Source organism: Stegostoma tigrinum, chromosome 12 (assembly GCF_030684315.1).
Source record: "Stegostoma tigrinum isolate sSteTig4 chromosome 12, sSteTig4.hap1, whole genome shotgun sequence".
In the NCBI taxonomy this organism is placed as follows: Eukaryota; Metazoa; Chordata; class Chondrichthyes; order Orectolobiformes; family Stegostomatidae; genus Stegostoma; species Stegostoma tigrinum.
The window spans coordinates 17,468,389-17,495,666 of NC_081365.1; the positions used below are offsets into that span (position 1 = coordinate 17,468,389).

The following is a 27,278-nucleotide window of genomic DNA, read 5'->3' on the forward strand; positions in this document are numbered from 1 at the left end:
TATCGTTATACATTCTATGTACAGCAACTGGTGGAATTGAATTTAATTAATAAATTATGGAATCGATAATTCATCTCAGTAATGGTGACCATGGTAATAACACTAATTGTCATTTTTTAAAAAGCCACCTGGTTTCCCACTGTCCTTTTGGGAAGGAAATCTGATATCCTTACCTGATATGGTCCATGAGTCCACAGCAATTGCATTTTCAGCCCTCTCAAATAACATAGCAAGCCGTTCAGTTTAACGGCAATTAGAGATTAGGTCGGCAACAAATGCTGACCTTGAGTACTTTGATACAGAGAAATAATTAAAACAGCGTGCAACAACATAAGCAAGGTGCAGTTTATAAAGATCTACAGTACAGAAACAGTCCCTTCAGCCAGTTGGATCAAGATTGACCAAAAGTAACCACGTAACTATTCTAAGAGCATTAGAGGAGCAGGAAAACCTGCTGTGTTCCTCCAACTCCACACTGTTATTTTGGACTCCAGCATCAGCAATTCTTACTATACCTAACTATTCTAGTTGCATTTTCAAGGCCCATAGCCTTGTATGTCTTAGTTATTTTCATCAACCTGCTCAGACATATTGTGACATAATTCCAGGCCAAGTGAACTCAGGCCTGACGAACTGCAGCAAGTATGAATATTTACTGTTAGAGTATGTAGCCTGGGGATTTCATTTTCGCTGAGAACAAAAGAACAATAGGCAGAATTTGGAAACCCACTTGAGACTTCAACTTTCAAACTGAAACTAGGCATTCAATGATCAGCTCTTTGATCACGAAAAGCAGCAGAAATCTTCCTACTAGTTGTGTCTTCTTTTAACCACACTGCTGACAAACAAATCAGGCAGGACAGGACCCATAGGTCGTCTGCAGGACACAAGTGGTGAGTTGGAAAAAAAAATCACAAAGTGACAGCTCTCATAACATAAGCACATATAAAGTGCAGCTGAAGCATCACTTTCATCTGATTTACTTAACATCAACATATACTACTATTTCAACCCATGACATCGCATGGCCCATCCTGAAATGCATCAGATCGATTACGATGCCTCTTTTCCCCAAACCCCACCAACCTGTTGTAATGTTCTCTTCAAAATTATTCAATACTTCTTTCGTATAAACATTTGACATTCAAACAACCAAGCCTTTATCAGGTAGAAAAAAAAATGATGTGCACTTTAACAAGAATTGAATTCATCTGATCCGAGCAGCTACTTTTTAAACCATTTTTATTAAGCTAATGACCTACATAATAACAACTTCACAGCTAAAATATTTCAGTTAGCATTGTTGGACCTTTAAAGCAAACTTAATTTTCAGCTCTTTCCACTCTAATAAATTTCATTTCTGCACTGCTAGAGGTGATCAACTCATTCATCCTATAACCCACACTGACAGACTAATGCTAAATTAAGGCCACAGTAAGAAAATATACCACTCAGAATTATACTGTACCGAAGGGGTCCTTCAACCAACCAAATCTGTACTACCAAAACAACTAAGTCTAAATTAATCCCATAACCTTGAATGTTATGACATACTTGTCCAAATACTTTTAAAAAGGTTATGAAATGGCCCATCTTGCAGGAGCATTTCTGTTAACTAAGAGTTAATGGGTTGAAATTGTAACCTCATTAGGGCAAGTAGCAGTGACCATTGCTCTCTGATGAAGGGTCTGGGCCCGAAACGTCAGCTTTTGTGCTCCTGAGATGCTGCTTGGCCTGCTGTGTTCATCCAGCCTCACATTTTATTATCTTGGAATTCTCCAGCATCTGCAGTTCCCATTATCTCAGTGACCATTGTTCATGTTTACCTGGACACTTGATAACTAGGGGCTAATGGGTTGACATTGTAATCTCATTAACCACATCTTGTGTGTTCAGTTCTCTGTAAATCTTGTTAATATTTTGTGATTATGTGTCACGTGCCCATCACCTGATCCAACTGCTAAACAGAATGATTTGCATCTATCCAAATATGTATAAATACTACTTGTATCATAACCCTTTGCTCTTCTCAGGCTGACAGTTAGGGTATCAATACATTGCTGTCAGTAGGAAAACCAGCCCTTGTACAAGAATGTGTGTGTGGCCCTCAAAGAATCCAGTCGTGTAATCTTTGATAATCCCAATGATCCCCACAGGCAGTGCGTTCCAAATCCCTACCACTAAACATGTCAAAATGAAGTTATAATCTTTGCACGCCTGTTACTTCTCCAGCTGATTATATGCCAGTTCTGAAGAAAGGTCACCAAGCCCGAAGCATGAACTCTGTTTTTTTTCTTCAGAGATGCTGCCTGATCTGCTGAGTTTTTTCAGCAACTTTGTTTTTGATCCCGATTTACAGCACATGCAGTTCTTTCAGTTTTTAATTGTTATTTCTTCAAGTTTCACATTCGATACTGAATGGAATGAAACTCAAAAGTTAGATTCAGCAGTTGTAACTGTTCCTGGAGTTGAATGGTTAGTGTCTGACTGTACAGATGGAGATAGCAGGTTTTGACAACATTGATTGTGAGAAAGAGAGTTATTGTTCCTCACTAGTTACAGCACTTACAGATTCTCTGGTCTCATTTGGCAGAATGGAATTAATTTCTGTGCATCTTCCTTCTTGTGTTCGTTTTGGATGAGATGGGAAGATTTTAATTTTCCCAACATTGACTGAGATTCACTCAGTGTTAGGGGTCAAGATGGAGCAGAATTTATAAGGTGTGTAAGGGTTTTCTAGAGCAGTATGTATTAGTCCAACTCGGGAAAGGGCCATACTGGACCTGGTGTTGGGGAAATGAATCCCGGCCAGGCGGTTGATATTACAGTAGGGGACTACTTTGGAAATAGCGACCACAATTCCGTACGTTTTACAATACTCATGGACAAGGAAGGGAGTGGCCCTAAAGGAAGAGTACTAAACTGGGGGAAGGCCGACTATACCAAGATTCGGCAGGATCTGAGGAATGCAGATTGGGAGAAGCTGTTTGAAGGTAAATCCACATTTGATATGTGGGAGGCTTTTAAGGAGAGGTTGATTTGCGTGCAGGAGAGACATGTTCCTGTGAAAATGAGGAATAGAAAAGGCAAGATTACGGAGCCATGGATGACAGGTGAAACTGTGAGACTAGCCAAGAGGAAAAAGGAAGCATATATGAGGTCTAGGCGACTGAAGACAGATGAAGCTTTGCAAGACTATCGGGAATGTAGAGCGAATCTGAAGCGAGGGATTAAGAGCGCAAAGAGAGGACATGAGATATTGCTGGCAAACATGGTTAAGGAAAATCCCAAAGCCTTTTATTCATATAAAAAGAGCAAGAGGCTAACTAGAGAAAGGATTGGCCCACTTAAGGACAAAGAAGGAAAGTTATGCGCTGAATCAGAGAAAATGGGTGACATTCTTAATGGGTACTTTGCATCGGTATTCACCAAAGAGAGGGACATGACAGATGTTGAGGTTAGGGGTAGATGTTTGCTTACTCTAGGTCAAGTTGACATAAGGAAGGAAGAAGTGTTGGGTATCTTAAAAGACATTAAGGTGGACAAGTCCCCAGATCCGGATGGGATCTATCCCGGAGTACTGAGGGAAGCGAGAGAGGAAATAGCGAGGGCTTTAACAGATATCTTTGCAGCATCCTTAGACACGGGTGAGGTCCCGGAGGACTGGAGACTTGCTAATCTTGTCCCCTTGTTTAAGGAGGGCAGCAAGGATAATCCAGATGATTATCGACCGGTGAGCCTGATGTCAGTGGTCGGGAAGCTACTGGAGAAGATACTGAGGGATAGGATCTATTCCCATTTGGAAGAAAATGGGCTTATCAGTGATAGGCAACATGGTTTTGTGCAGGGAAGGTCATGTCTTACCAACTTAATAGAACTCTGAGGGCGTGACAAAGTTGGTTGATGAGGGAAAGGCTGTAGATGTCATACACATGGACTTCAGTAAGGCGTTTGATAAGGTTCTCCACGGCAGGCTGATGGAGAAAGTGAAGTCACATGGGGTCCAGGGTGTGCTAGCTAGATGGATAAAAAACTGGCTAGGCAACAGGAGACAGAGAGTACTAGTAGAAGGGAGTTTCTCAAATTGGAGACCTGTGACCAGTGGTGTTCCACAGGGATCTGTGCAGGGACCACTGTTGTTTGTGATATATGTAAATGATTTGGAGGAAGGTGTAGGTGGTCTGATCAGCAAGATTGCAGATGACACTAAGATTGGTGGAGTAGCAGATAGTGAAGGGGACTGTCAGAGATTACAGCAGAATACAGATAGACTGGAGAGTTGGGCAAATAAGTGGCAGATGGCGTTCAATCTGGGCAAATGCGAGGTGATGTATTTTGGACGATCAAATCCAAGGGCGAATTGTACAGTAAATGGAAAAGTCCTAGGGAAAATTGATGAACAGAGAGATCTGGGTGTTCAGGTCCATTGTTCCCTGAAGGTGACAACGCAGCTCAATAGGGTGATCAAGGAGGCATATGGCATGCTTTCCTTCATTGGGCAGGGTATTGAGTACAAGAGTTGGCAGGTCATGTTGCAGTTGTATAGGACTTGGGTTCGGCCACATTTGGAGTACTGTGTACAGTTCTGGTTGCCACATTACAAAAAGGATGTGGATGCTTTGGAGAGGGTGTAGCGGAGGTTCACCAGGATGTTGCCTGGTATGGAGGGTGCTAGCTATTAAGAAAGGTTGAGTAGATTAGGATTATTTTCATTAGAAAGACGGAGATTGAGGGGGTCCTGATTGAGGTCTACAAAATCATGAGGGTGGATAGCAAAAAATTTATTCCCCCCAGAGTGGGGGACTCAATTACTAGGGGTCATGAGTTCAAAGTGAGAGGAGGAAAGTTTAGGGGAGATATGCGTGGAAAGTTCTTGACACAGAGGGTGGTGGGTGCCTGGAACGCGTTGCCAGCAGAGGTGGTAGATGCAGAAACGTTAGCGTCTTTTAAGATATATTTGGACAGGGAGCAAATGGACACATCATTAGAAAATAGATGACAGGTTTGACAGAGGATCTTGATCGGCGCAGGCTTGGAGGGCCAAAGAGCCTGTTCCTGTGCTGTAATTTTCTTTGTCCTTTGAGAACCCCTGACTGATTGCACCTTTGAGCTATCTGCATAGAAGCTCTGCAAAGCCCGTTTTTAATCACCTACATTCTGTCTCATTTTTCCTCTTGCTATGAAGATCTCGGAGGTCTGTGCACAGCAATGACCTCTGGTACCAACCAGAAGACAATGTGCCACTTCCCAAATGAAAATATACTTTCAACACTGGCTCAGCTGCAATACATCAGAAAAGGACTATCTGTGTCTTACAGGACAGGATGCACCAACAATATGTAAAGCTAAGAAACAAGATCCTAATTTCAACCATACAGCCACAAAATAAAGCAATATTTCTATAGCACTTCTCATAACCTCAGAATCACTAAGACTGTAAGACATGGGAGCAGAAGTAAGTCATTCGACTGTTAAGCCTGTTTCCATCATTCAATGGCAGAAGAGCTGATATGATAATCTAGAATTCCACTTTCCTGCCTTTTCCTCATAACCCTCAATTCTCAAAATGATTAGAAATGTCGATCTCAGTACTGAATATACTTAATGACCAAGCTTCCACTGCCCTCTACAGAAAAGAATTCCACACATTCGTTCTACTCAAAGAAATTCCTCCTCATCTGTATCTTAAATGGGAAACCCTCTACTCGTAGATTATGACCTCTGGTCCTAGATCTTTCACAAAAAGGGAAAGAATCTCTCTACATCTACCCTGAGAATCTAGTATGTTTCACTGAGGTCACCTCTCATTCTTCTCAGCCTACTCAACATCTCCTCATAAATAAAACTCTCTAGACCAAGCATCAACCTAGTGAGCCATCTCTGGTTGCCTCCAAAACCACCATATCCTTCTTTAGATAAAGGGAACTAAAGCTGTTCATATTTTTCCAGCTGTGGTCTGACTTATGCCTTGTATAGTTTTAGCATGCCCTCCCAATTTGTATACTCCATTCCCTCTGAAATAATTGCCTACAGTCCATTTTCCTTCCCTACTACTCACTACACTTGAATGCCAGTATATTTCCCCCCTTCTGATTCACACCCAAGGACTGCCAAATCCTTTTGTGCTGCAGCTTTATGCAGTTTTTCCCCATTTAAACAATATTGGGCTCCTTTCTTTTCTTCTTGCTCAAACGCATAACTCACATTTTGCCAAATTACATCACATCTGCGAAGTTTTTGCCTACTGACTTAATCTGTCTGGTGACTGCTTGTATCATCATTATTACTTGACTTCAATCCTATGCTTATACCATCTGCAAACCAGGTGATAGTTTATTCACTTCTGACTTCCGAGTCATTGATGTATACTATAAATAATATGGCATTGATCCAAATGACACTCCACTCATTAAAGGTTGCCATTCTGAAAATGCCCTCTTATTCCAATTCTCAGTCTTCTAATAGTTCCTCTGTCCTTGTGAATATATTAAGTAGCCTCGTGTGTTACCTTATCAAACACCTTTTGGAAATCCAAATATACTGTATCCATGTGTTTTCCTTACCTATTCCTGTTCATTACCTCCTCAAAAGAACTGTAATAAATGTGTACAAATAATTTCCTCTTCATGAAGCCCTATTGACTCTGCTTAAGTTTAGCCTGTATTTCGAAATGCTCTGCTATTACAGACTCCAGCATTTTTGCAATGATAGATGCTAATCTATCTGGCTGATAATTACCTGTTTTCCATTTGCCTTCCTTTCTTCAAATTAAGGTTAGTTGTATCAGAATCTAAAGACTCCTGGAAGATCCAGTGCATCCACTTCATCTAAAATCCTAGGGTCCAATACATCAGCCTTTAACTAGTTTTATTAGCTTTAATTAAAAAAAAGTTGTTTAGATGCCCTCATCATTTTTCTAACAATTCCACACCTGCACCCTTTTAGTGCCTTGATTATTTAGTATTTTCGGAATGCTATTCATGTCTTTTACCATGAAGACTGATGCATAGTATTTAATCAACCCCTCTGCTATTCTGTCACTTCACTGATTTCCTAGCCTTGTTCTCTAAGGAGGTGTATTTCCTGTGGCCTGTGTTCCTTTAGATTTATTTAAAGAAGGTCTTTTTAATGTCACTCATTAGTTTATCTGCAGTTTATTTTGACTTTTGTCAACTTTTGTTTACCTTCAAAAAACTTTCCCAATCTTCTGAATTACCATTAATCTTTGCCACATAGTATCAAATTGAAAGAAAAAAAACATACAATTAACTATTTTTTAGGGGTACTCACCATTGTAATGTTGGAATGCCATACTAACTTTTTTGTTTGTTATGGAATATGGGCATTGATAGCTAGGCATCCCCCAATTCCCCAGAGGGCAGTTAAGAGTCAACCACATTTCTGTGGGTCTGAAGTCTCTCATAAGTCAGACCAGGTAAAGATGGCAGTTTTCTTCCCTCAAATGGCAACAGTACCAGATGGAATTTTCCAACAATCGACAATAGCTTCATTCACATTGATTCCAGCTTTCTTTTAAACTAAAAAGGAGTTAAATTCAAATACCACACCTGCCATTATGAGATTCAAACATAGGTCCCAAGAAAACGGCCTGGGTCTATGGATTAATTGTTCAGCACAATACCGCCAAGCCATCACCTCCCACTTGATCAAACAAGCTCCCACGAACAGCCATGAGATAAAGTGATTGGGTAATCAGTTTAACTGATGTTAATTAAAGGATAAAGATTTGTCACAAGACGAAGTTTTTTTTCTGCTTGCGCTTGAAGAAGGAATATTTAAATCCACTCAAAGGGCAGTTTATTGTCTGAAAGACAACACCTTCTACAGTGGCCCCAAGTAACACCTTAAGTTATATTCAAGTCTATAGATTAGGCCATGGCCCCTTATAATAAAGAAAAATCTACATTTATAGCGTTCCTTTATGACTAGAGCATGTTCCAAACTCTATACAATCAAGGAAGTGCAGCTAAAATATCGAAACTGCAACAACCAGTTTGTATATAGCAGGTATAAGTACTAAAAACATGTTAAACTGAGGTCTTGTCTACAAGCTGGGTGGGCATAACCAGTCTTATGACACAAATAATTGGAACGGTCTTGGCAGTTTGGACATGGGCAAATGTGACCATGAGCTAAATATCAGTAGGTAAAATGCTGGAGCTTGTTATAAAGGATAGTGATAAGAGGACAGTTAAAAATGGGCGGGGGGGGGGGGGGGAGAAACAGTGATGACTTAGTGGTATTATCGCTGGACTGTTAATCCAGAGAATCAGATAATGTTCTGGGGATCCAGGTTCAAATCCTGCCACAGCAGATGGTGGAATTTGAATTCAATAAATATCTGGAATTAAGAAGCTAATGATGGCCATGCCAATTGTCAGGAAAAAGCCAACTGGTTCACTAATGTCCCTCAGGGAAAGAAACTGCAATCCTCACCTGGGCTGACCTACATGTGACTCCAGACCCACAGCAACATGGATGAATCGCAACTGCCCTCTGGGAAATTAGGGACGGGCAAATAAATACTGCCTAGCCTGCGACACCCTCATCCTGTGAATGAATAAAGAAAAAATAACTAGATGCAGGGATGATGTTCCTTTGGTTGGGAAAAAGGAGGTGGGGAGAGGTACATACATCATAGAATCCCTACAGTATGGGAACAAGGCCTTTGGCGCAACAAGTCCACACCGACGCTTGGAGTATCCCAACCAGATCCATCCCCCTATAACCCACCTAAACTACAGATCCTTGGACACTACAGGCAATTTAGCATGGCCAATCCATATGGCCTGCAAATTGTTGGATTGGTGACTCAGGTTCTGGAATTAGGGGTCTCTGTTTCAGGATAAAGGATAAATTATTTCGAACTGAGAAGACGACAAACATCTTCACTCAAAGAGGACAAACTTGTGGAATTTTCTACCATCAAAGGCCGAGGTGGTGACATCACTGGATATATTCAAAAAAAAATAGAGAACATCCAAAGACATTGATGTATGGAGGGAGGGAGAGGGAGTGTGGCATTAAGATAGAGAACCAGCCATGACCATGCTGACTGATGGAGCAGGGTCAATAGACTGAATGGCCTATTCTCAGTCCTATTTCCTACATTCTGAAGGAGAATATAGAGTTATTCTTGGTGTACTGGTTAATACGTTTCCTACAAATCATCATTTAAAAAACAAACTGTCCAATGATTATCGGAGATAATGGGAACTGCAGATGCTGGAGAATCCAAGATAATAAAGTGTGAAGCTGGATGAACACAGCAGGCCAAGCAACATGCTCCTGAGATGCTGCTTGGCCTGCTGTGTTCATCCAGCTTCACACTTTGTTACGTCCAATGATTATCACTTTGCTATGTAGGCATATTAGCTGCCACATTTTTAACAATATACAGAAAATACTTCAAAAAGTACTTAATCAAATACAAAGTGCTTTGAGGGATCCAATGACAGCTTGGGGGGGGGGGGAAGAAGAGAAAAAGACTACAAATGCATATCATTTCCCCCCCCTCCACTGAGCCTCAGCTAAATGTAAACACTTCCGCTGTGATGATGGAGAGAAAGAAGAGGAAGCCATTTCTATGTCTTCCACTGCAGTTTCAACAGTTAATCAAAAGAACGGGGAAAATTTTTGCTTCCATGATGAGGAGAAACAGTTAACATTCCACAGCCCAATATAACTTGTATTAGGAATAAAAGCAGAAGTTGCTGGAAAAGCTCAGATCTGGCAGCACCTGTGAAAAGAAATAGAATTAAACATATCACATCCGGCAATCCTTCCTCAGAACTGATTTCTCTTCACAGATGTTGCCAGATCTAATGAACTTTTCCAACAACTTCTGTTTTTGTTTCTGACTTACTTCTTCTGCAGATCTTTTAGTTTTCATGAGTAGTTTTAGCTCCAAATCATAGTGAACTCAAAACATTAATCCTATTCCACACTCCACATGCTGCCAGAGTTGCCAAGTTACTCCCTTGATTTCAGATTGCCAGCATCTGCAATACTTTTACTCTTTAGAATGTCAGTGCCGAGGGCTGTAAAAGGTATCTAGCAATAGGTACTTAGTGCACATTGTCAGTCTGGGATGGATGGAACACAGTGTCAGAACGGCGCTATAGAGAGGATATGAAAACTGTATGGTATGGTTTGATTTGGGTGGGGAAGAGGAGAAAGTTGTATGACTGGTTCTGAATGGATTGAACCCAGTTAGGATTGTCCTTGCAGACTGGATGGGCCGAAAAGCCTCTGCTGTACTGTACATTATTTAACTCCAAAGAAAGCTCTACAGATGATGCACTGGACTTCTCTCACCCACCCAAGGATAGACGGCAAGTACAGCCAGACCTGGAGAGAAAGCAGCAATGATGCTTTTCTTAGCTACCATCAGTTCTGAGGAAGGGTCACCGGGCCCGAAACGTTAACTCTGATATGTCTTTCTCTTCTTCACAGTTGCTGTCAAACCTGCTGAGCTTTCCCGGCAACTTCCATTTGTGCTCCAGACGCTGCAGTCACTCATTCACTCACCCCCTCATGATAAACTTTGTTCGCTCGCTTCAGCTTAATGTCCACCACAGAGCCCATCGCAGCGACCGCTAACGCCACGTACTGGGACCCCAAAGACTCCTGCAGTCACGTGACTCCGTCAGTCGTGCCCTGGAAGCCACTGGTCCTCCTGCCGTCACGTGCCCTTCCCAGCGTGCACCGTGGTTGACCGTTGGTGACACTCGCCGTTCTGAGGGTTGGAAGTTGGAGATGTCCTCTGTTAGCACTCCATTGCAGAAAACATTTCAGTAAGGTGTTTCCACGGGCAACAATCTTTTCCAAGTGGTGTGTTTGAACTAAAACCCGACATAAAAAAATTGATTTTTTTCAGTGAAATGTATTTTCCGACTCCAGTTTGTTTTGGCGTGTGAATGTTTTTTGGCCAAAGTCGAGAGAAAAAAACTTTTTTTTTTACAGATTGCGCAGCAAATCGCTAACGATCGGGAAAATACACCTGAGAGTATGGTGGAAATAAATTCACCAGAGCCGGTTTTGGTCGTTGAAGGGGAGTTAGATAAGCAGCCATACGGGACGGGGGAAATACGTTGGCAGAGTTCCATGGAAAGGAGGGAGGCTGAAAAAAAGCTGGATTGTTACCGCTGAGAACCGGCACCGTCAGGTCGCAACCAGGACACATTGGAACATATGCTGATTGATGTGTTCGGTAACCAGTTGCAAGAGTTTTTTTTGTGTGGGGGTGGGTGTAACGGAATTGAAGGTGCGCGGTTGTGTCATACCATCTCCCAGTAAATATCCAGCCAGAGCTGACAACCATATTCTGCATAATAGATAATAAAGTGTGAAGCTGGATGAACACAGCAGGCCAAGCAGCATCTCAGGACCGCAAAAGCTGACGTTTCGGGTCTACACCCTTCATCAGAGCCCGAAACGTCAGCTTTTGTGCTCCTGAGATGCTGCTTGTCCTGCTGTGTTCATCCAGCTTCACACTTTATTATCTATTATGCAGAATATGGTTGTCAGCTCTGGCTGGATAGCTTTATTATCTTGGATTCTCCAGCATCTGCAGTTCCCATTATCTCTGATACAATATTAACCATATTCTGCAGCTTGTTTAAAATGTTTAATCGGTTACAGACTCGTTTAGCGCAAAAAGGGTAGTTGCAGCTGCCTTGGAAATTCAAGAGACTGAGATGAGGACTATAGGTTGCCTGCATACAATATAATGCTAAGTGAAGGGCCTTTACAAGAAGGGTGAAATGCTACACTCATTTCGTTCATTCCCAAATCTGGGTCCAGTTTAAGATTGACAAAATTGTTAAGATATTGAAACTGCTGGCAAACATCTTGACACCTTACAGCAGGGATCTAACAGAACAGGAAACGGTCTCTGGCCTCCAAGTATAAACGTTGGAGAGTGCAGAGGAAAATATTCATTGAGAGGACACGACCCATAATGAACAATTCAGTTAACTCAGGCTGTTTTCTCTGAAGATGAGCCGATTTGATAGAAGTCTTGCAAAAAACATGCAGCGGTTTGTTTGGATAAATATGAGAGAATCTTGTCATTTGCTGATGAGACCTGAACAAGTGGGCATAAACTGGAAACAGGGTGAAATGAGAAAAAACGTTTCACTCAGCAAATTGTTCGGGTCTGGAATGCACTACCTGGAAGTGTGGCGGAGACAGGTTCAACTGAGGCATTTATGAATGCATTGAATGATAATTCTGTAAAATAGTTCCCTTATGATGGAAGTTCCATAAATTTTACTACAGTTAGTATTTAATTATGTTTATTTGAGATTTCAATCGCTGGATTTCCCTTGTGCTGACATCAGTCTACATTTTGTTCTTGGTAACATATTTAGAAAGTGGCAGATAATCTGAACTGTGTTTCCTGGCTTGCTGTTTGTTTTTCAGTGTCAGTCATAGTTAGTTTGCTGGGTGATGTTACTGCTGGTGGATCCTGCCAGAATCAAATTAACAGCTTAAAAAGTTAGAATCCGTGTCACAAAGGTCAGTAGTTTTGTGGGTAGTGTTGTTAAGGCAAAATCAAATTGTCATGTGACAATGTTTTGCATGTTAACCAGACAAATCACACATTGTATACGTATGTTAGGTAAAAGAACAGAATGTATTGTTACAGATGCAGACAAAGATAAACTCTAATATGAGAGATGACTTCATAAGTCTGATAAGTGGGTTTAGTTGATCGCTGTTGATGCTTGTGCTCCACACAAACTGTCTTCAGCACTTCATTTTTAAAAATCTTGAAATGAGTATCATTGATAATTATTCATTGCTCACACAAATTGCCCCTCAACAGTGTGCCTTGCTCGTGCATTTCAGAGGGCAGTTAAAGATGAACCACATTGAAAAACTGCCATTGTTTCGGCATTTAGGGAATGTCTGCACCACTGGCTGGGCCAGCGTTTATCACCCTTGAGAAGATGTTCATGAGCTGCCTTTTTGAACTACTGCTGCCCGATTGGAGTTGGTGCACCTACAGTATTCTTGGGGAGTGAGGTCCAAGATTTTGACAGTGTGTGACAGAAGGAATTGTAATAAGCTTTCAAGTTAGAATGGGGAGTGGCTTGGAAAGAAGGAAACTTGGTAGGGGTGGTGTTCCCATGTATCTGCTGCGTTTGTACTTTTAATTGGTACACGTCGCAGATTTGAAAGGCGTCTAAGGAGCCTTGATGAGTTGTTGCAATGCATCATCTGGACGATGCACACCGTTATCAAAGGCATAGATGTAGTGCTAATCAAGAAGACTGCTCTTTCCGGGATGGTGTTGAAACTGCACTCATCTAGGCGAGTGGAGAATACTTCACCATAATTCTGATTTGTAGGTGGTGGAAAACGTTGTGGAGTCATGAAGAAAGTTACTCACTGAAGAACTCCCAACCTCTGACTTGCTGTTGTAACCACACTCTGAGGAGCTGGTTCAGTTCAGTCTTGCGGTCAATCGTAACCCCAAGGATACTGATAATGGGAAATTTGATTATGGCACAGTCGTTGAATGTCAGAGGATGATAATTGGATTCTCTTTTTGAAGATTGTCATTGCTTAACAATTCTTACTTTGTTACTGTTACTTTGCAGTTTATGAACCACTGATTAGTTAGAAGAAAGCTGGAGAATTTCCAAAACTTATGACCAGAAATGGTTGCTCTGGTGCCTGAGCTGCCACAGATGCAAGGACAAAAAGAGCAAGAAGTCGCAGAAGAAAAGATGAAAGAGACCAAAAGTTCATATCAAACTAATAAATGTTTAGATATCCAACATTCTGTAAATTCTGTGATGCTTGCCCCCCCCCCATTAATAATTACAGCACCTGTCTTAATAGTTTGTTATACAAGTTAACCATAAGAGTAACATTGACCTTGGATATTCCCTGATTGTTCCATCGGTGTTGCAGCCATGAAGTGACTTTACTCTTAAACTTTAACAACCATCGTAAGTTTGTTTGTTTGAGAGAACAAAGGAATAGTGAATTGGGCTTTCAGAAAAATAGCATTAGTGTAGTTTTGCATGTGTGTTCAGAATAGGATGTGCTCACATTTAACTTGGGGTTTGGCTTTCAGAATTTCGGCAGAAGACAACAGACATATTTTTACATGTGTTTTATAGCCAGAATTTAGCTATGATAAATAAGAATCATCCTAACTGATTTTTCTTTAAAGGAAACATGAAAATAAGAAAAAGTCCATCCTGAATGAGATTGAGATGGGGTTGGATGAATGAAGAATCCACACATATTCAAAGCCACAGAACTGAGGAAACACAGGGTCAAATGAAAACAATACGAATATGATGGATTGAGAAAGAAATCGACAAAGTTCATTAGAGACAATGAAACTCCAACAAGGGACTTAACAGGGAAGGAAAGGACAATGCAACAAATTCAGAACCCCACCTATCATTTGACTAGTACATCTAAATTAATTCTCCTTCCATTAATCTTACATTATCAGATGTAAAGCCAGAACTAATGTTGATCATTTGATATGTTTTACTAATAACTATAAGATTATTTGTGGGTCATCTTTAAGGTTATTATTTATATGCTGTACAGGTATATTTAACAAACGTTCTGAAGTCATTGCTTTTAGTAATCTTTGTTGAATTACTTTGTACATTTGTTCTTCATCAGTTGGGAAATTTTATTTTTCCTCCGTACTTTTGAGTCCCTGCGGAAACTGCTGAAGACAGTCTGGTAACCATCCAATATTCCTGTACAGGTGTTCCCAGCAGAAGCAACTGGTCAACAATCTTTACATGGAAGACTGATTTTCTTTCTTCCTCAGTGTTGAGCAGTCGAGAACAGAGGCAGTGTCCCACCATGCTTGGCTTCTGAATCCTATAAACCAGAACTCTTGAATACTTAGCTGAAAGTAAGGATATTCAGATATGTGCCACCTTTATGACTGCTGCCTGAGGATGTGAGACAGCTGACGAGTGCGGCTAAAGTGCATAGACTTTGTTTGTGGTAACCTTTTTGTAGACATTCTATGAAAAAATAGGCAGCTTCATTGGTGCCTACTGCAGACCCATGCAAGGTCTTATTGGCAGCACACTCAGGTTATCAGTTCAAGTCTCACTCCACAGTTTGAGCATAAAACTTAAAGCTGGTACTCTCGTGCAGTACTGAGGAAGCCTGGCACTGCTAGATGTGCCCCCTCTCAGAGATGCAAAACAAAGGCCCCACCCACTCTGCTTATGTAGATACAAAAGAACTCAGTGCGAAATACCCAGTAAGTCTTTCTACTTGTCCTGTTCTTGCAGGAGTACAGTACTGACACTTACATCACTTGCATCGATAGCCATTTTAAATGGCTTTGCATAATTATGTGTGGTTAACACAGAGCAGCAGTTAGCACAGCTTTCAAGTTGTCAAATTCCTTCTGACATTCCTCTGTCCACTGAAATTTTCTGCACTCCTTCAACAAATCAGTGAGTAACTACACTGCTAAAATTCAGTATGACCTTCCAATAAAAAACACTTGGTCCCAACAATCGTAGTTCTGCCTTCTTAGTCAGTGGTAATGGAAATTCACCAATAACCCTTTGTTTTCACATCCCATCAGACCAGAATGTGGCCTGGGCTTTTGAAAACTCACTCTTAGCCAGGTTTACCACCAAGCCCACCTCCAATGTTGATCAAACAGTCGTGATCGATGTTCTTTCCATGTGTGACTAAATCACCAGGTTGCCAATGTACACCACACAATTGGGTAATCCTGAAATGACTTTATTGGATATTCTTTGAAATGTGGCTGTTGTGTTTTTATACCAGATGGCATGACTTTAAGCTGGTAAAGCCCATTTAACGTCACAAACACCAAAACTTCTTTTGCTCTTTCAGATAAAAGTACCTGCCTGTATCCTCTGAGTAAGTCCAACTTTGATATATAAGTGGCATGTCAATACCTTCCCAATACAGTCTTCCAGACATGGAATAGGATATGAATTAGAGATATTTTAATTGCATTGTCTTAGCGATAGTCTTTGTGTAATCGTTTGGTACCATCTGGTTTTGGCATCATTACTTAGGGTGAACTCCATTCACTGCAACACACTTCAATAATATTGTCTTTGAGCATGTGTTCAATCTCTTTTTGAAGCTGTGCTAACTTTAGTGGGTTAGGTCTAAAAGAGTGTTGCTTAATTTGAACAGCATTTTCTATATCTGCATCATGCATACTCCAATTAGTACTTCCCAGCTTATTCCCACATATCTCCCCATGTGGTTGTAATAACTGTTTTAGATCATTTCGATTTTCTTCTGGAAGGTAACCCAATAAGTTCTCAATTTTTAAAAGCTTTTTCATTGTCTGATTTAATTTAAGGAATGTGCAATTCAGAATCATCTGAACTTGATTCTTCACCTTGTTGTAACTAGTAATACATTCACCTTTTGCTTTCCTTCCCAATCAAAATATCCTTTGAACATAGTTACATGACATAATTCCCTGGCATTCTTATCAAATAATTCACCTCACTCAATTTACTTTCAATTTGATAAGACCCACTAAATCTTGCCTTTAAAGGTTTACCTATCACTAACACTATCTCCAATAGACAATAGGTGCTGGAGTAGGCCATTCAGCCCTTCGAGTCAGCACCACCATTCATTATGGATCATGGCTGATCATCCACAATCAGTATCCTGTTCCTGCCTTATCCCCATAACTCTTGATTCCACTATTTTTAAGAGCTCTATCCATCTCTTTCTTGAAAGTATCCAGAGAGTTGGCCTCCACTGCCTTTTGGACAGAGCATTCCATATATCCACCACTCTCTGGGTGAAGAAGTTTTTCCTCAACTCTGTTCTAAATGGCCTACACCTTATTTTTAAACTGTGTCCTCTGGTTCTGTACTCACCCATCAGCGGAAACATGCTTCCTGCCTCCAGAGTGTCCAATCCCTTAATAACCTTATACGTCTCAATCAGATCCCCTCTCATCCTCCTAAACTCAAGTGTATACAAGCCCAGTCGCTCCAATCTTTCAACATATGATAGTCCCACCATTCTGGGAATTGACCTCATGAACCTACGCTGCACTCCCTTAATAGCAAGAATGTCCTTCCTCAAATTTGGAGACCAAAACTGCAGACAATACTCCAGGTGCAGTCTCGCCAGGGCCCTGTACAGTTGCAGAAGGACCTCTGCTCCTATACTCAATTCCTCTTGCTATGAAGGCCAGCTTTCTTCCACTTTGATTTCTTGTCTGCTTCCAGTTTCATCACATAATGTGCTTCTTTCAAATGCTGTCTAGCCAACTCATCTGCTCTGTTTAATCTTTCCCTAAAATTTGACACATTTTCCAAATATGTGTCTCTAAACTCTGACTCTCAATTTTTCCTTAATTAATTATAGCAGTCCTCTCAACTCATGCCAAAAAAACAATTCAAATGGACTGAATTTAGTTCATTCATTAGCTACATTCCTAAATGCAATAAGTACAATGGAATTCCTTCGTCCTAATCCTCTGGATAGCCTTGACTATAAGTCCTCAACACCATCTTTGAAGTCTGATGCCGCAATACTAATGGTCCCAGCAATTCTGGATGGTACACAGTGGATTTGAATTGTTTTAATCCTAAATTATCCATAATTTCTTTGAATAATTTTTGATGTAAAATTTGACTCTGAATCCCATTGTATTTTTGTGGGTAGTCCATATATACTAAAAAAAATTGAGTTCTCTTTTACAATCTTTTTAGCTGTGATACTACGTAATGGAATAGTCTCTGGCAATCTGGTAGATACATCCATTATGGTCAACAAATAGTGATTTATTTGTTGTAAATAGGGGTCTTTCAAAATCAATTAAGACTCCTGTAAAAGGTTCCTCAAAAGCTGGAATGGGAATTGGGGGTTTTGGCTTTATCAATGCCTGAAGTTATCCAATTACCTGACATGTCTGGAAGAAATCAACCATATCCTAATGCAATCCAGGCTAATAAAAATGTATTTTTTTACATTTTGCCTTGCATTTCACTTAATCCCACATGATCTCCTCCTGGTGCTACCTGCACTACCTTTTGTGCAGTAACCCACCGTTAAGACAAATTGATGATCCTCTGCCTGTTTCTTACCTGCCTGAATGTGATGGTCTCCATTTCCTCATCAAGACTTCATTTTTAAGATAGTAACATTTTGGGATACACTGCTTTAGTTTTTCATCTTTCTGTTGTAATTCAGCTAATTTCTCTGAACTGAAAATATTTATTTTGTCCTTTACCTGTATTTTTTTGCTCAAACATTTAACCATATATAGTTTCTGATAATTCAACTTCCTTCTATATTTATTTCTTGATTTCTCCAGCTTCAACCTGTGACTTTGTGACCTTCTTCCCACACAGCAGGAAAGATCCCAGGATCTATTTCCTCTAATGCCTCAATTGCCTGATTTTTCGACTGGCTTTTCAACTGTAGGAGGTGTTACTCCCTTCTGTGATTCAACAAAATCACTACCAAGAATAAAATGTATTTCCAGATCTAAGAATTTCTGTATTACCACCAATTCACAACTTTTCATCAGATTGTCAGATCTCACTTTATATAATGGAACACTGCTCTTCTCACCATGAATTCCACATATTCCAATTCTATACTTTTTCTCCTTAATTATATACCTCATCATCTCTCGCCACAGATTGACTTGTTCCTGTCTCTCTTAAAATCCAAATTTCTTTATCTTCTGCTGACATATGAGTTAAATTTTACCCTCACAAGTACATTCTTTTAAGATATCTGGACGTGGATGTTTGCAGCTCTTTAACATGCTTTGTCCTTTCTACTGTGTGCTTTCCTTTACTGGCTTATCCTGTTTTCCCACATCTGTTCCCAGTACTTTCTGTAGACACTACAACTTCATGTGGTCTTTTTTAATTACAGTGAAAACACCTGAGCTCTTTTACTTCTCTTTCCCCCCATGTGTTTCCTTTTTACCTTGTGGCAAACTATCTTCAATGTTCTATCGCTCATAGATTGAAAATGCTAATGTTTCGTTTGATTTGGCTGAGATTTTGTTCACCTGTATTGCTACCTTTAATGATATGTGTATTTGTACTATCATGTTTCTTTTGGTTCCTTGAGACCATTTAGTGTCTTATTTTCTATGTAACTTGTAACCTCCTTATTACCAAAATACATCAACTAGTTACCTACACGGAAATTCATTTAGCAATTATGTGTCTATGTTGTAAGTCAATTAATACATTCTTTTAATTTATTCCAGTCTTCCAAAATCTTGATAATAAAATGTGAGGCTGGATGAACACAGCAGGCCAAGCAGCATCTCAGGAGCACAAAAGCTGACGTTTCGGGCTGATGAAGGGTCTAGGCCCGAAACGTCAGCTTTTGTGCTCCTGAGATCCTGCTTGGCCTGCTGTGTTCATCCAGCCTCACATTTTATTATCTTGGATTCTCCAGCATCTGCAGTTCCCATTGTCTCTGATACAATTATTTCCAAAACCTTGACTTGCCTTTGGTCTCCTATCCCCACTCCACACAATTTAGCATTGTTCTTTGGCTGAATGTTACAATTTTTTTGTGAAAGTCCACATTGCATCATTCTTTTGGAGGGATTTCTATCATGAAGCTTAGTGAGGTTTCATTGTCATATCTTATGAGACTGTCCTCATTAACTATGCACCCTGCCCCAACTGCATCCATCACGTCTGATTTCAACCCCATTCTACTACATGTCATTTGCAGAACAACTTGTCACTCAGCAAATGTCTACCGAAGGTCCAGCATTTCTGGCACCCACACCATGTTTGAGACAACTGTTTACCTGGACATGTTTTGGCAAGGCCATAGCACAGTGGTCACAAAGCCATGCCATTCACGCACATAGCTGACACTCCCTTGCATATATAATCTGTCCTCCCAACATAGGTCAACCAGTAGGCCACACAGTTTACCAGTTCCTAGCATAAGTGTTTCCTATCCTGGACAACTAGCCAAAGTAATCATCGTACATCAAAACACAGCCAGAGATCATTTTGTTTACAAGGAACCTAACAATCAAATAAAGCAGCTTTTGGGCAAAAACATCGTTCTTTGCAGAGTTACTGTCATTTGTAACAGTCAGTGATAACTGAATGGTATGGTTCAGCTCCCATCTGGCCTTATGAACAAAACTATTTCATAGATTCAGATTTCTTGGAATTTATTTTTTGCAAGACTTCAAAAATATCAGAAGCCAAGCCTGATTCTTAGAATTAATTTTCCTTGTCCTTTGTCTTTGAAAAAAGTGAAGACAACCAGAATAAGGCAAAGAAAACAGGACTTTACTACCCTTACAGACAAGTTAGCAATATGAAATTATTGGGAGGAATTAAGATCCTTTGGGAAAAAAAGCCTGCATTTTTTTAATGAGCATATCTTGCATTGGTGGGGATGTTTTGGATTAAGAAATGTAAGTAACACCACTACACAATTACATGGAATTGAGGAAACAAAGAGGATCATCACTGTTTTAGCAAAATTGCCTGCATTAACTTTCACCTGTAGAAAGGCAAAATACACAAGTATAGACTTGGTTTTGAATGTATCTTTGAGACATGACAGGTATATAGAATGTAAAGGAGATTCACAGAAATATTAGTATAACTGTCATCTTGTTTCTCTGAGACATTTTAATTAATTACTTCTCCACATGCATTTCTATCCGGGAGGTGAAATACATGTCCTGACAGTCTCAGTCATCTTTGTCACAATATCCTGCAAACACTGCCAGAGTGGAAATTGGATGGAAAATACCAGATGGGAAAACAAAATGGAGGTGGTCAAAGAAGACCTGGCAAATTATGGAAGGCTTTCAAGAACCACCTGGACTGAAGGAAAAGAGATTGCAATGGATAGAGATGGTGGCAAAGCCTAGTTGCCTATTGTCCCACAAGGGAGTGGAGGAATTAAATCTAAGTAAATAGTTGTTTGGTGGTATAAAACTTACCTATAGCTGAAAAGACACATTTCTTTGAAGGCTTTAACTTTGCAATCATTAAGACAATTCATAGGAAAACCAATATTAGGGGAAAATCAACTTTTATACAGGGTGAGAAGAGAGGGCTGATTGGTTGACAAGTGTACTGTGATTGGTAATGGTGTTGCCATGGAGAATACACCAGTTAATGATGATTGACAGTCAACTAATAGGCTTTTATAAAAGCCATGTTAATGCTGATTGGTCAGGGTATTGCCCTGAGAAATGAACTTGTGAATGGCTACTTTGCGAGTGGAAAAAGGTACAGCATGTGTGCGTTTTATTTCTTATTAATTGTCCTCATTAGGTCAGGGTGAGAAGCTTTGACAAAATATGTCTTTTTCCTACAATTCTTAAGTGCATAAGTAAGTATGTGCAGTGTCTGATATTATTTTAGTAAGTGCAGCAACTATTTTGTGGATGGCAAGATTCCATAAACTATAACAAAAACAAAAGACCAGCTAATCAATACTCGCATAGAATTTCCAACACAGAAATACACCATTTTGCATCAACTGGATTGTGCTAGTGTCTGTATTCCACACAAGCTTCTTTCCCCTCCACTTCAGTTAACCTGTTTGATGTTTAGATCATATTTTTTGAGGAAAAAGCATTCTGCAAGTATTCACCAATGAACGTCGTCTTACTCGTCATGAAGATTTTCATGGAAGTCTGAACAACAGGACAAGAAAAGAAAAAATAGAGTAAGCAACTTCTCTGATACTTATTTCAGTTTTGATAGGAACGGGACATCAAATTACCATAATATATTATGTTAACCACGGCAGCATCAAAGGCACAATCTGCCCTCCTGTCATCCATCCAAATGGTGCTTGAGAAAACAGCTTGCAGAATTCCTTTCTGCACCCCATAACGAATCAAAATTCCATAATATATATTGATCCCAATGACACAATCATCAAACCCTGGAAGATTTTATTTTGCACAACACATTTCTTTGCCTTTGGAGCATTGGGTGTGTGTTCTTAAAGTATTAATTTATCCTCAATTCATTCAGTCACATTCTTTTATTGGTAGTAAGTGAACTATTTTTTTCAGTTTTGTATCCTGTCTCCCCACTGAATTTAGTACATATAACATATAAAATTCTTTCCCTCAAACTATTGCATAACTGATCAGCCTTTTAAAAGTCTAGCAGCTGATTGTAATATTGGATATGGTGCTAATCTTTTCAAAAAGCGATCTGAGAAACTCACTTTGACGATAGGATAATGTCTAATACTTGAGAGATTGAGGAGACTGGGCTTCTATTCTCTAGTGTTTCTGAGATGTCACTGAACCGTACAAAATTTTCCAGGGCTTAGCAAGTCAGGTGCAGGACGGATGCTTCCTTTTGTTGGGGGATGACGAGATGGCTCGAGAACCAAGAGACACGGTCTCAGGATCAGAAGTAGTCATTTTAGACTGAGATGAGGAGTAGTTCCTTCACTTAAAGAGTGGAAAATCTTTGGAATTCTCTATCCCAATGGGCTGTGGAGACCCAAGCAGATTCAAGATTGAGAGTGATAGATTATTATATATTAGAAACATTAAGTGGTACAAGAGTAATGTGGAGAAATGGTGTTGAGGTAAATGATCAGTCATGGCATAGTTGAATGGTGTACTTCATCCTAACCACATGGTTCCCACACTAGCTGAGGTTACAATGAAGGATTCTCATTCTTAACCTTTTCCCTCACCTGAGGCATGGTAACCATCAGGTTAAATTACTACCAGTCATCTCTCTCTAATGAGAGTGTAGCTCTAAGGACTATTGGCAACTTTACTTATTTGTGTTACTTTACATGGTAGTATGGAGAGTAACAATAAATATGCTCTGAAAAAAGGTCGCTGGGTTCAAAACATTAACTCTGTTTGCTCTCCACAGATGCTGCCAGACCTGCTGAGTTTCTCCAGCAACTTCTATTTTTGTTTAAAGATAATGGGAACTGCAGATGCTGGAGAATCTGAGATAACAAAGTGTGGAGCTGGATGAACACAGCAGGCCAAGCAGCATCTTAGGAGCACAAAGCTGACGTTTTGGGCCTAGACCCTTCATCAGAAAACCTTTTCTGATGAAGGGTCTAGGCCCAAAACGTCAGCTTTTGTGTTCCTAAGATGCTGCTGGTCCTGCTGTGTTCATCCAGCTCCACACTTTGTTATCTCTATTTTTGTTTATTTCAGTTCCCTAGCATCCACAGTTCTTTGTTTCATTAGAACAATAATTATGTGAACTGGATTTTCATGTCAGTTCCCCTCTGCTTGTTTAGTATGTTTGAAGGTCAACTAGGAAAACATTTAGTAAGATAAAGTCATTTCAGAGCAAGTGAAGATACAGGATTGGAGCAAGCAATCTATTCATTTATTTCAATCAGTACACAGGCAGTCCCCAGGTTGCGAATGGGTTCCAGTCTTGAATCCATTTGTAAATTGATTTGCACGCAAGTCAGAACACAATGCGGGTCCGTATTAAACAGCCATTTGTAGGTATGAGGAAGTGTTTGTATGTCAAATGTTGTAAGATTAATATATCTCTGTGTGGGATGGCATTCGTAGGTTGGACATTCATAAACTGGGTTCCCTTGAGTTTCAACAGTTTGTCATAACATAAAGGAATGAATACATTATAATTCCTCACGTACGTCTGACTTATCTAAGTCAAAGTAATTCCCAAGTTATTATTTAAATGCCACTCCTGAGCTTTTACAAAACCTTTTCTTGCAGCTTCTGATTTTAAAACCTTTCATGACTTATCTTCCTTTGCTGGCAATCGGTGTCTCTAATCTCTGTCTTTTTTAAAATTCGTTCATGGAAAGTGAGATGGCTGGTCAGCATTTATTACCCATTCCGCTGCCTTCTTGGAATGACTTCAGTCCATGTGGCAGAGATATACTCATAATACTGTTAGAGAAGGAGTTCCAGCGTTTTGACACAGTGACAGTAAAGCAAATCTAATATATTTCCACATCAGATAATGTCTACTTCGAGTGGACTTGCAGGTGATGCTGATCTCACAAACTTGCTGCTCTTATCCTTCTAGATGGTAAAGTTTGTGGGTTTGAAAAGTTCTGATCTAGAGAGCCTTGGGGAGTCCTACCATACATCTTACAGTGCTGCACACTTCTCCCACTGTTCAAAAGTGCTGAAAAAGATCAATATTGAAGTTGGTGGATGGGGTGCCAGAGGGCTGTGTTGTCCTGGATGGTATCAAGCTGCATTGTTGGAGTTGCACACATTCAAGGTGGAACATAGTTCCACATTTTTAACTTGTTCATTGTTGATAATGGCAGACAAGCTTTAAGGAGTTAGGAAATTCTTCATAGAAACCCCAGCCTCTGATCTGCTGTTGTAGCCTCAGCATTTAGATGGATGTTCCAATTCAGTTTCTGGCTGATGGTGACTCTCAAAGTGGGGGATTAGTCATAATAATGCCACTGCATGTCAAGGGGAGATGGTTAGGTTCTCTCTGGAGATAATCAGTCCCTTGCACTTGTGATGTGCAAATGTTATGGGATGGCATAGTGTTTCTACTGCTGCCTCAGGGTCCCAGGGACCTCGGTTCAATTCAGGCCTCAGGCAACTGTCTGTGTGAAGTTTGCATATTCTCCCTGTGTCTCTGGGGGTTTCCTCTATTTTTCTCCCAGAGTCCAAAGATGTGCAGGTTAGGTGGATTGCCATGCTAAATTGCCCATAGTATCCAAGGATGTGCAGGCTCAGTAGACGGACCGTGGGTGATGCACGGTTACAAGGATAGGGTAGGGGGTTGGGTCTGGATGGAATTCTGTTTGGAGGGTCAGCATGAAATTGCAAGGCTGAACGTCCTGTTTCCACACCGTCAGGTTTCTAAGATTCTATTTGCTACTTATCAGCACTAGTCTCAATGCAGTCTAGGTTTTGCTGAATATATTCAGAAGCTGCTTCAATATTTCAAAAGTTGTGAATGGTACTGGGCATTTCACAATCATCAGCAAACATCCCCATTATAACCTGATGATGGAGGGAAGGTCATTGATGAAGCAGTTGGTGATGGTTGGGCCTTGGGCATTAAGCATATCAGGAACAAAAACTGAGTGTCAGTGAGCAACTTATTGCTGAGCAAGTGCTATTTGACTGCACTGTCAACAATCATTTCCATCAATTTCCTGATCAAGAACAGACTGATAGGGTGATACTCGGCTGTGTTTGGATTCTGAGGAAGGGTCACTGCACCCAAAACTTTAGCTCTGATTTCTCTCCACAGATGCTGCCAGCTCTCCTGAGCTTTACCAGCATTTTCTGTTTTTGTTTCTGATGTCCATCATCCACAGTTATAATTGTTTTTTATTTCCTCATGTGCAGCCCCCCTCAACATTCTGCAATAGATTCCATCAAATCTAGGCTTACGGTGTGTTAGGTTTTATTGGTAGAGGGATTGCGTTCCGGAGCCGTGATATCATGCTGCAACTGTACAAAACACTAGTGCGGCCTCATTTGGAATATTGCGAGTAGTTCTGGTCGCCCCATTACAGGAAGGATGTGGAAGCATTGGAAAAGGTGCAGAGGAGATATACCAGGATGTTGCCTGATCTGGAGTGCAGGCCCTATGAAAGGCTGAGGGATTTGGGTCTGTTCTCATTGGAGAGAAGGAGGCTAAGAGGGGATTTAATAGAGACATACAAGATGATCAGAGCATTAGATAGGGTGGACAGTGAGAGTCTTTTTCTGAGGATGGTGACTTCAACTTGTACAAGGGGGTATAGCTACAAATTGAGGGGTGATAGATTTAAGACAGATGTCAGAGGCAGGTTCTTTACTCAGAGTGGTAAGGGCGTGGAATGCCCTGCCTGCCAATGTAGTTAACTCAGCCACATTAGGGGCACTTAAACAGTCCTTGGATAAGCATATGGATGATGATGGGATAGTGTAGGGGCAGGGGTTTAGATTAGTTCACAGGTCGGCGCAACATTGAGGGCCGAAGGGCCTGTTCTGCGCTGTATTGTTCTATGTTCTAAATCCTAGGGACTTGTCCATTTTAGTGCTTTTCAAAACACCCAACACCCGCTGTTTTCCATTAATATACTCCTCCCACGATTTCCCATCCATTATATTCACGGTGAATACAAATGCAAAGTATTCATTAAGGATCTCACACACTTAGAACATAGAACATAGAACAGTACAGCACAGGACAGGCCCTTCAGCCCACAATGTTGTGCCGACCATTGATCATCATGTATGCACCCTCAAATTTCTGTGACCATATGCATGTCCAGCAGTCTCTTAAATGACCCCAACGACCTTGCTTCCACAACTGCTGCTGGCAACGCATTCCATGCTCTCACAACTCTCTGTGTAAAGAACCCGCCTCTGACATCCCCTCTATACTTTCCTCCAACGAGCTTAAAACTATGACCTCTCGTGCTAGCCATTTCTGCCCTGGGAAATAGTCTCTGGCTATCGACTCTATCTATGCCTCTCATTATCTTGTATACCTCAATTAGGTCCCCTCTCCTCCTCCTTTTCTCCAATGAAAAGAGACCGAGCTCAGTCAACCTCTCTTCATAAGATAAGCCCTCCAGTCCAGGCAGCATCCTGGTAAACCTCCTCTGAACCCTGTCCAAAGCATCCACATCTTTCCCGTAATAGGGCGACCCGAACTGGACGCAGTATTCCAAGTGCGGTCTAACCAAAGTTTTATAGAGCTGCAACAAGATCTCACGACTCTTAAACTCAATCCCCCTGTTAATGAAAGCCAAAACACCTTATGCTTTCTTAACAACCCTGTCCACTTGGGTGGCCATTTTCAGGGATCTATGTATCTGCACACCAAGATCCCTCTGTTCCTCCACACTGCCAAGAATCCTATCCTTAATCTTGTACTCAGCTTTCAAATTCGACCTTCCAAAATGCATCACCTCGCATTTATCCAGGTTGAACTCCATCTGCCACCTCTCAGCCCATCTCTGCATCCTGTCAATGTCCCGCTGCAGCCTACAACAGCCCTCTATACTGTCAACGACACCTCCGACCTTTGTGTCGTTTGCAAACTTGCTGACCCATCCTTCAATCCCCTCATCCAAGCCATTAATAAAAATTACAAACAGTAGAGGCCCAAGGACAGAGCCCTGTGGAACCCCACTCACCACTGACTTCCAGGTAGACTATTTTCCTTCTACTACCACTCGCTGTCTTCTGTTGGCCAGCCAATTCTGTATCCAAGCAGCTAAGTTCCCTTGTATCCCATTCCTCCTGACCTTCTGAATGAGCCTAC

General features: G+C 40.7%; 1 protein-coding gene and 1 long non-coding RNA gene across 3 annotated transcripts in view; one reads left to right on the forward strand and one right to left on the reverse strand.

Annotated features, from left to right (window-relative positions):
- Positions 1-10,697, reverse strand: part of vps26c (VPS26 endosomal protein sorting factor C) — a 62,580-nt gene extending 51,883 nt beyond the window's left edge. For both annotated transcript variants that reach the window (XM_059650153.1, XM_059650151.1), the window contains exon 1: positions 10,552-10,697. In XM_059650153.1, the coding sequence (XP_059506136.1) occupies positions 10,552-10,608 (57 nt within the window). In that variant the 5' untranslated portion in view covers positions 10,609-10,697. The remainder of the gene's footprint in view (positions 1-10,551) is intronic.
- Positions 10,698-10,717: 20 nt separating this feature from the next.
- On the forward strand, positions 10,718-19,205 carry LOC125457174 (uncharacterized). Its single transcript, XR_007248575.2, has 3 exons — positions 10,718-10,817; positions 10,987-11,233; positions 14,213-19,205. It is a non-coding gene; the product is annotated as an uncharacterized LOC125457174 (long non-coding RNA).
- Positions 19,206-27,278: the final 8,073 nt, after the last annotated feature.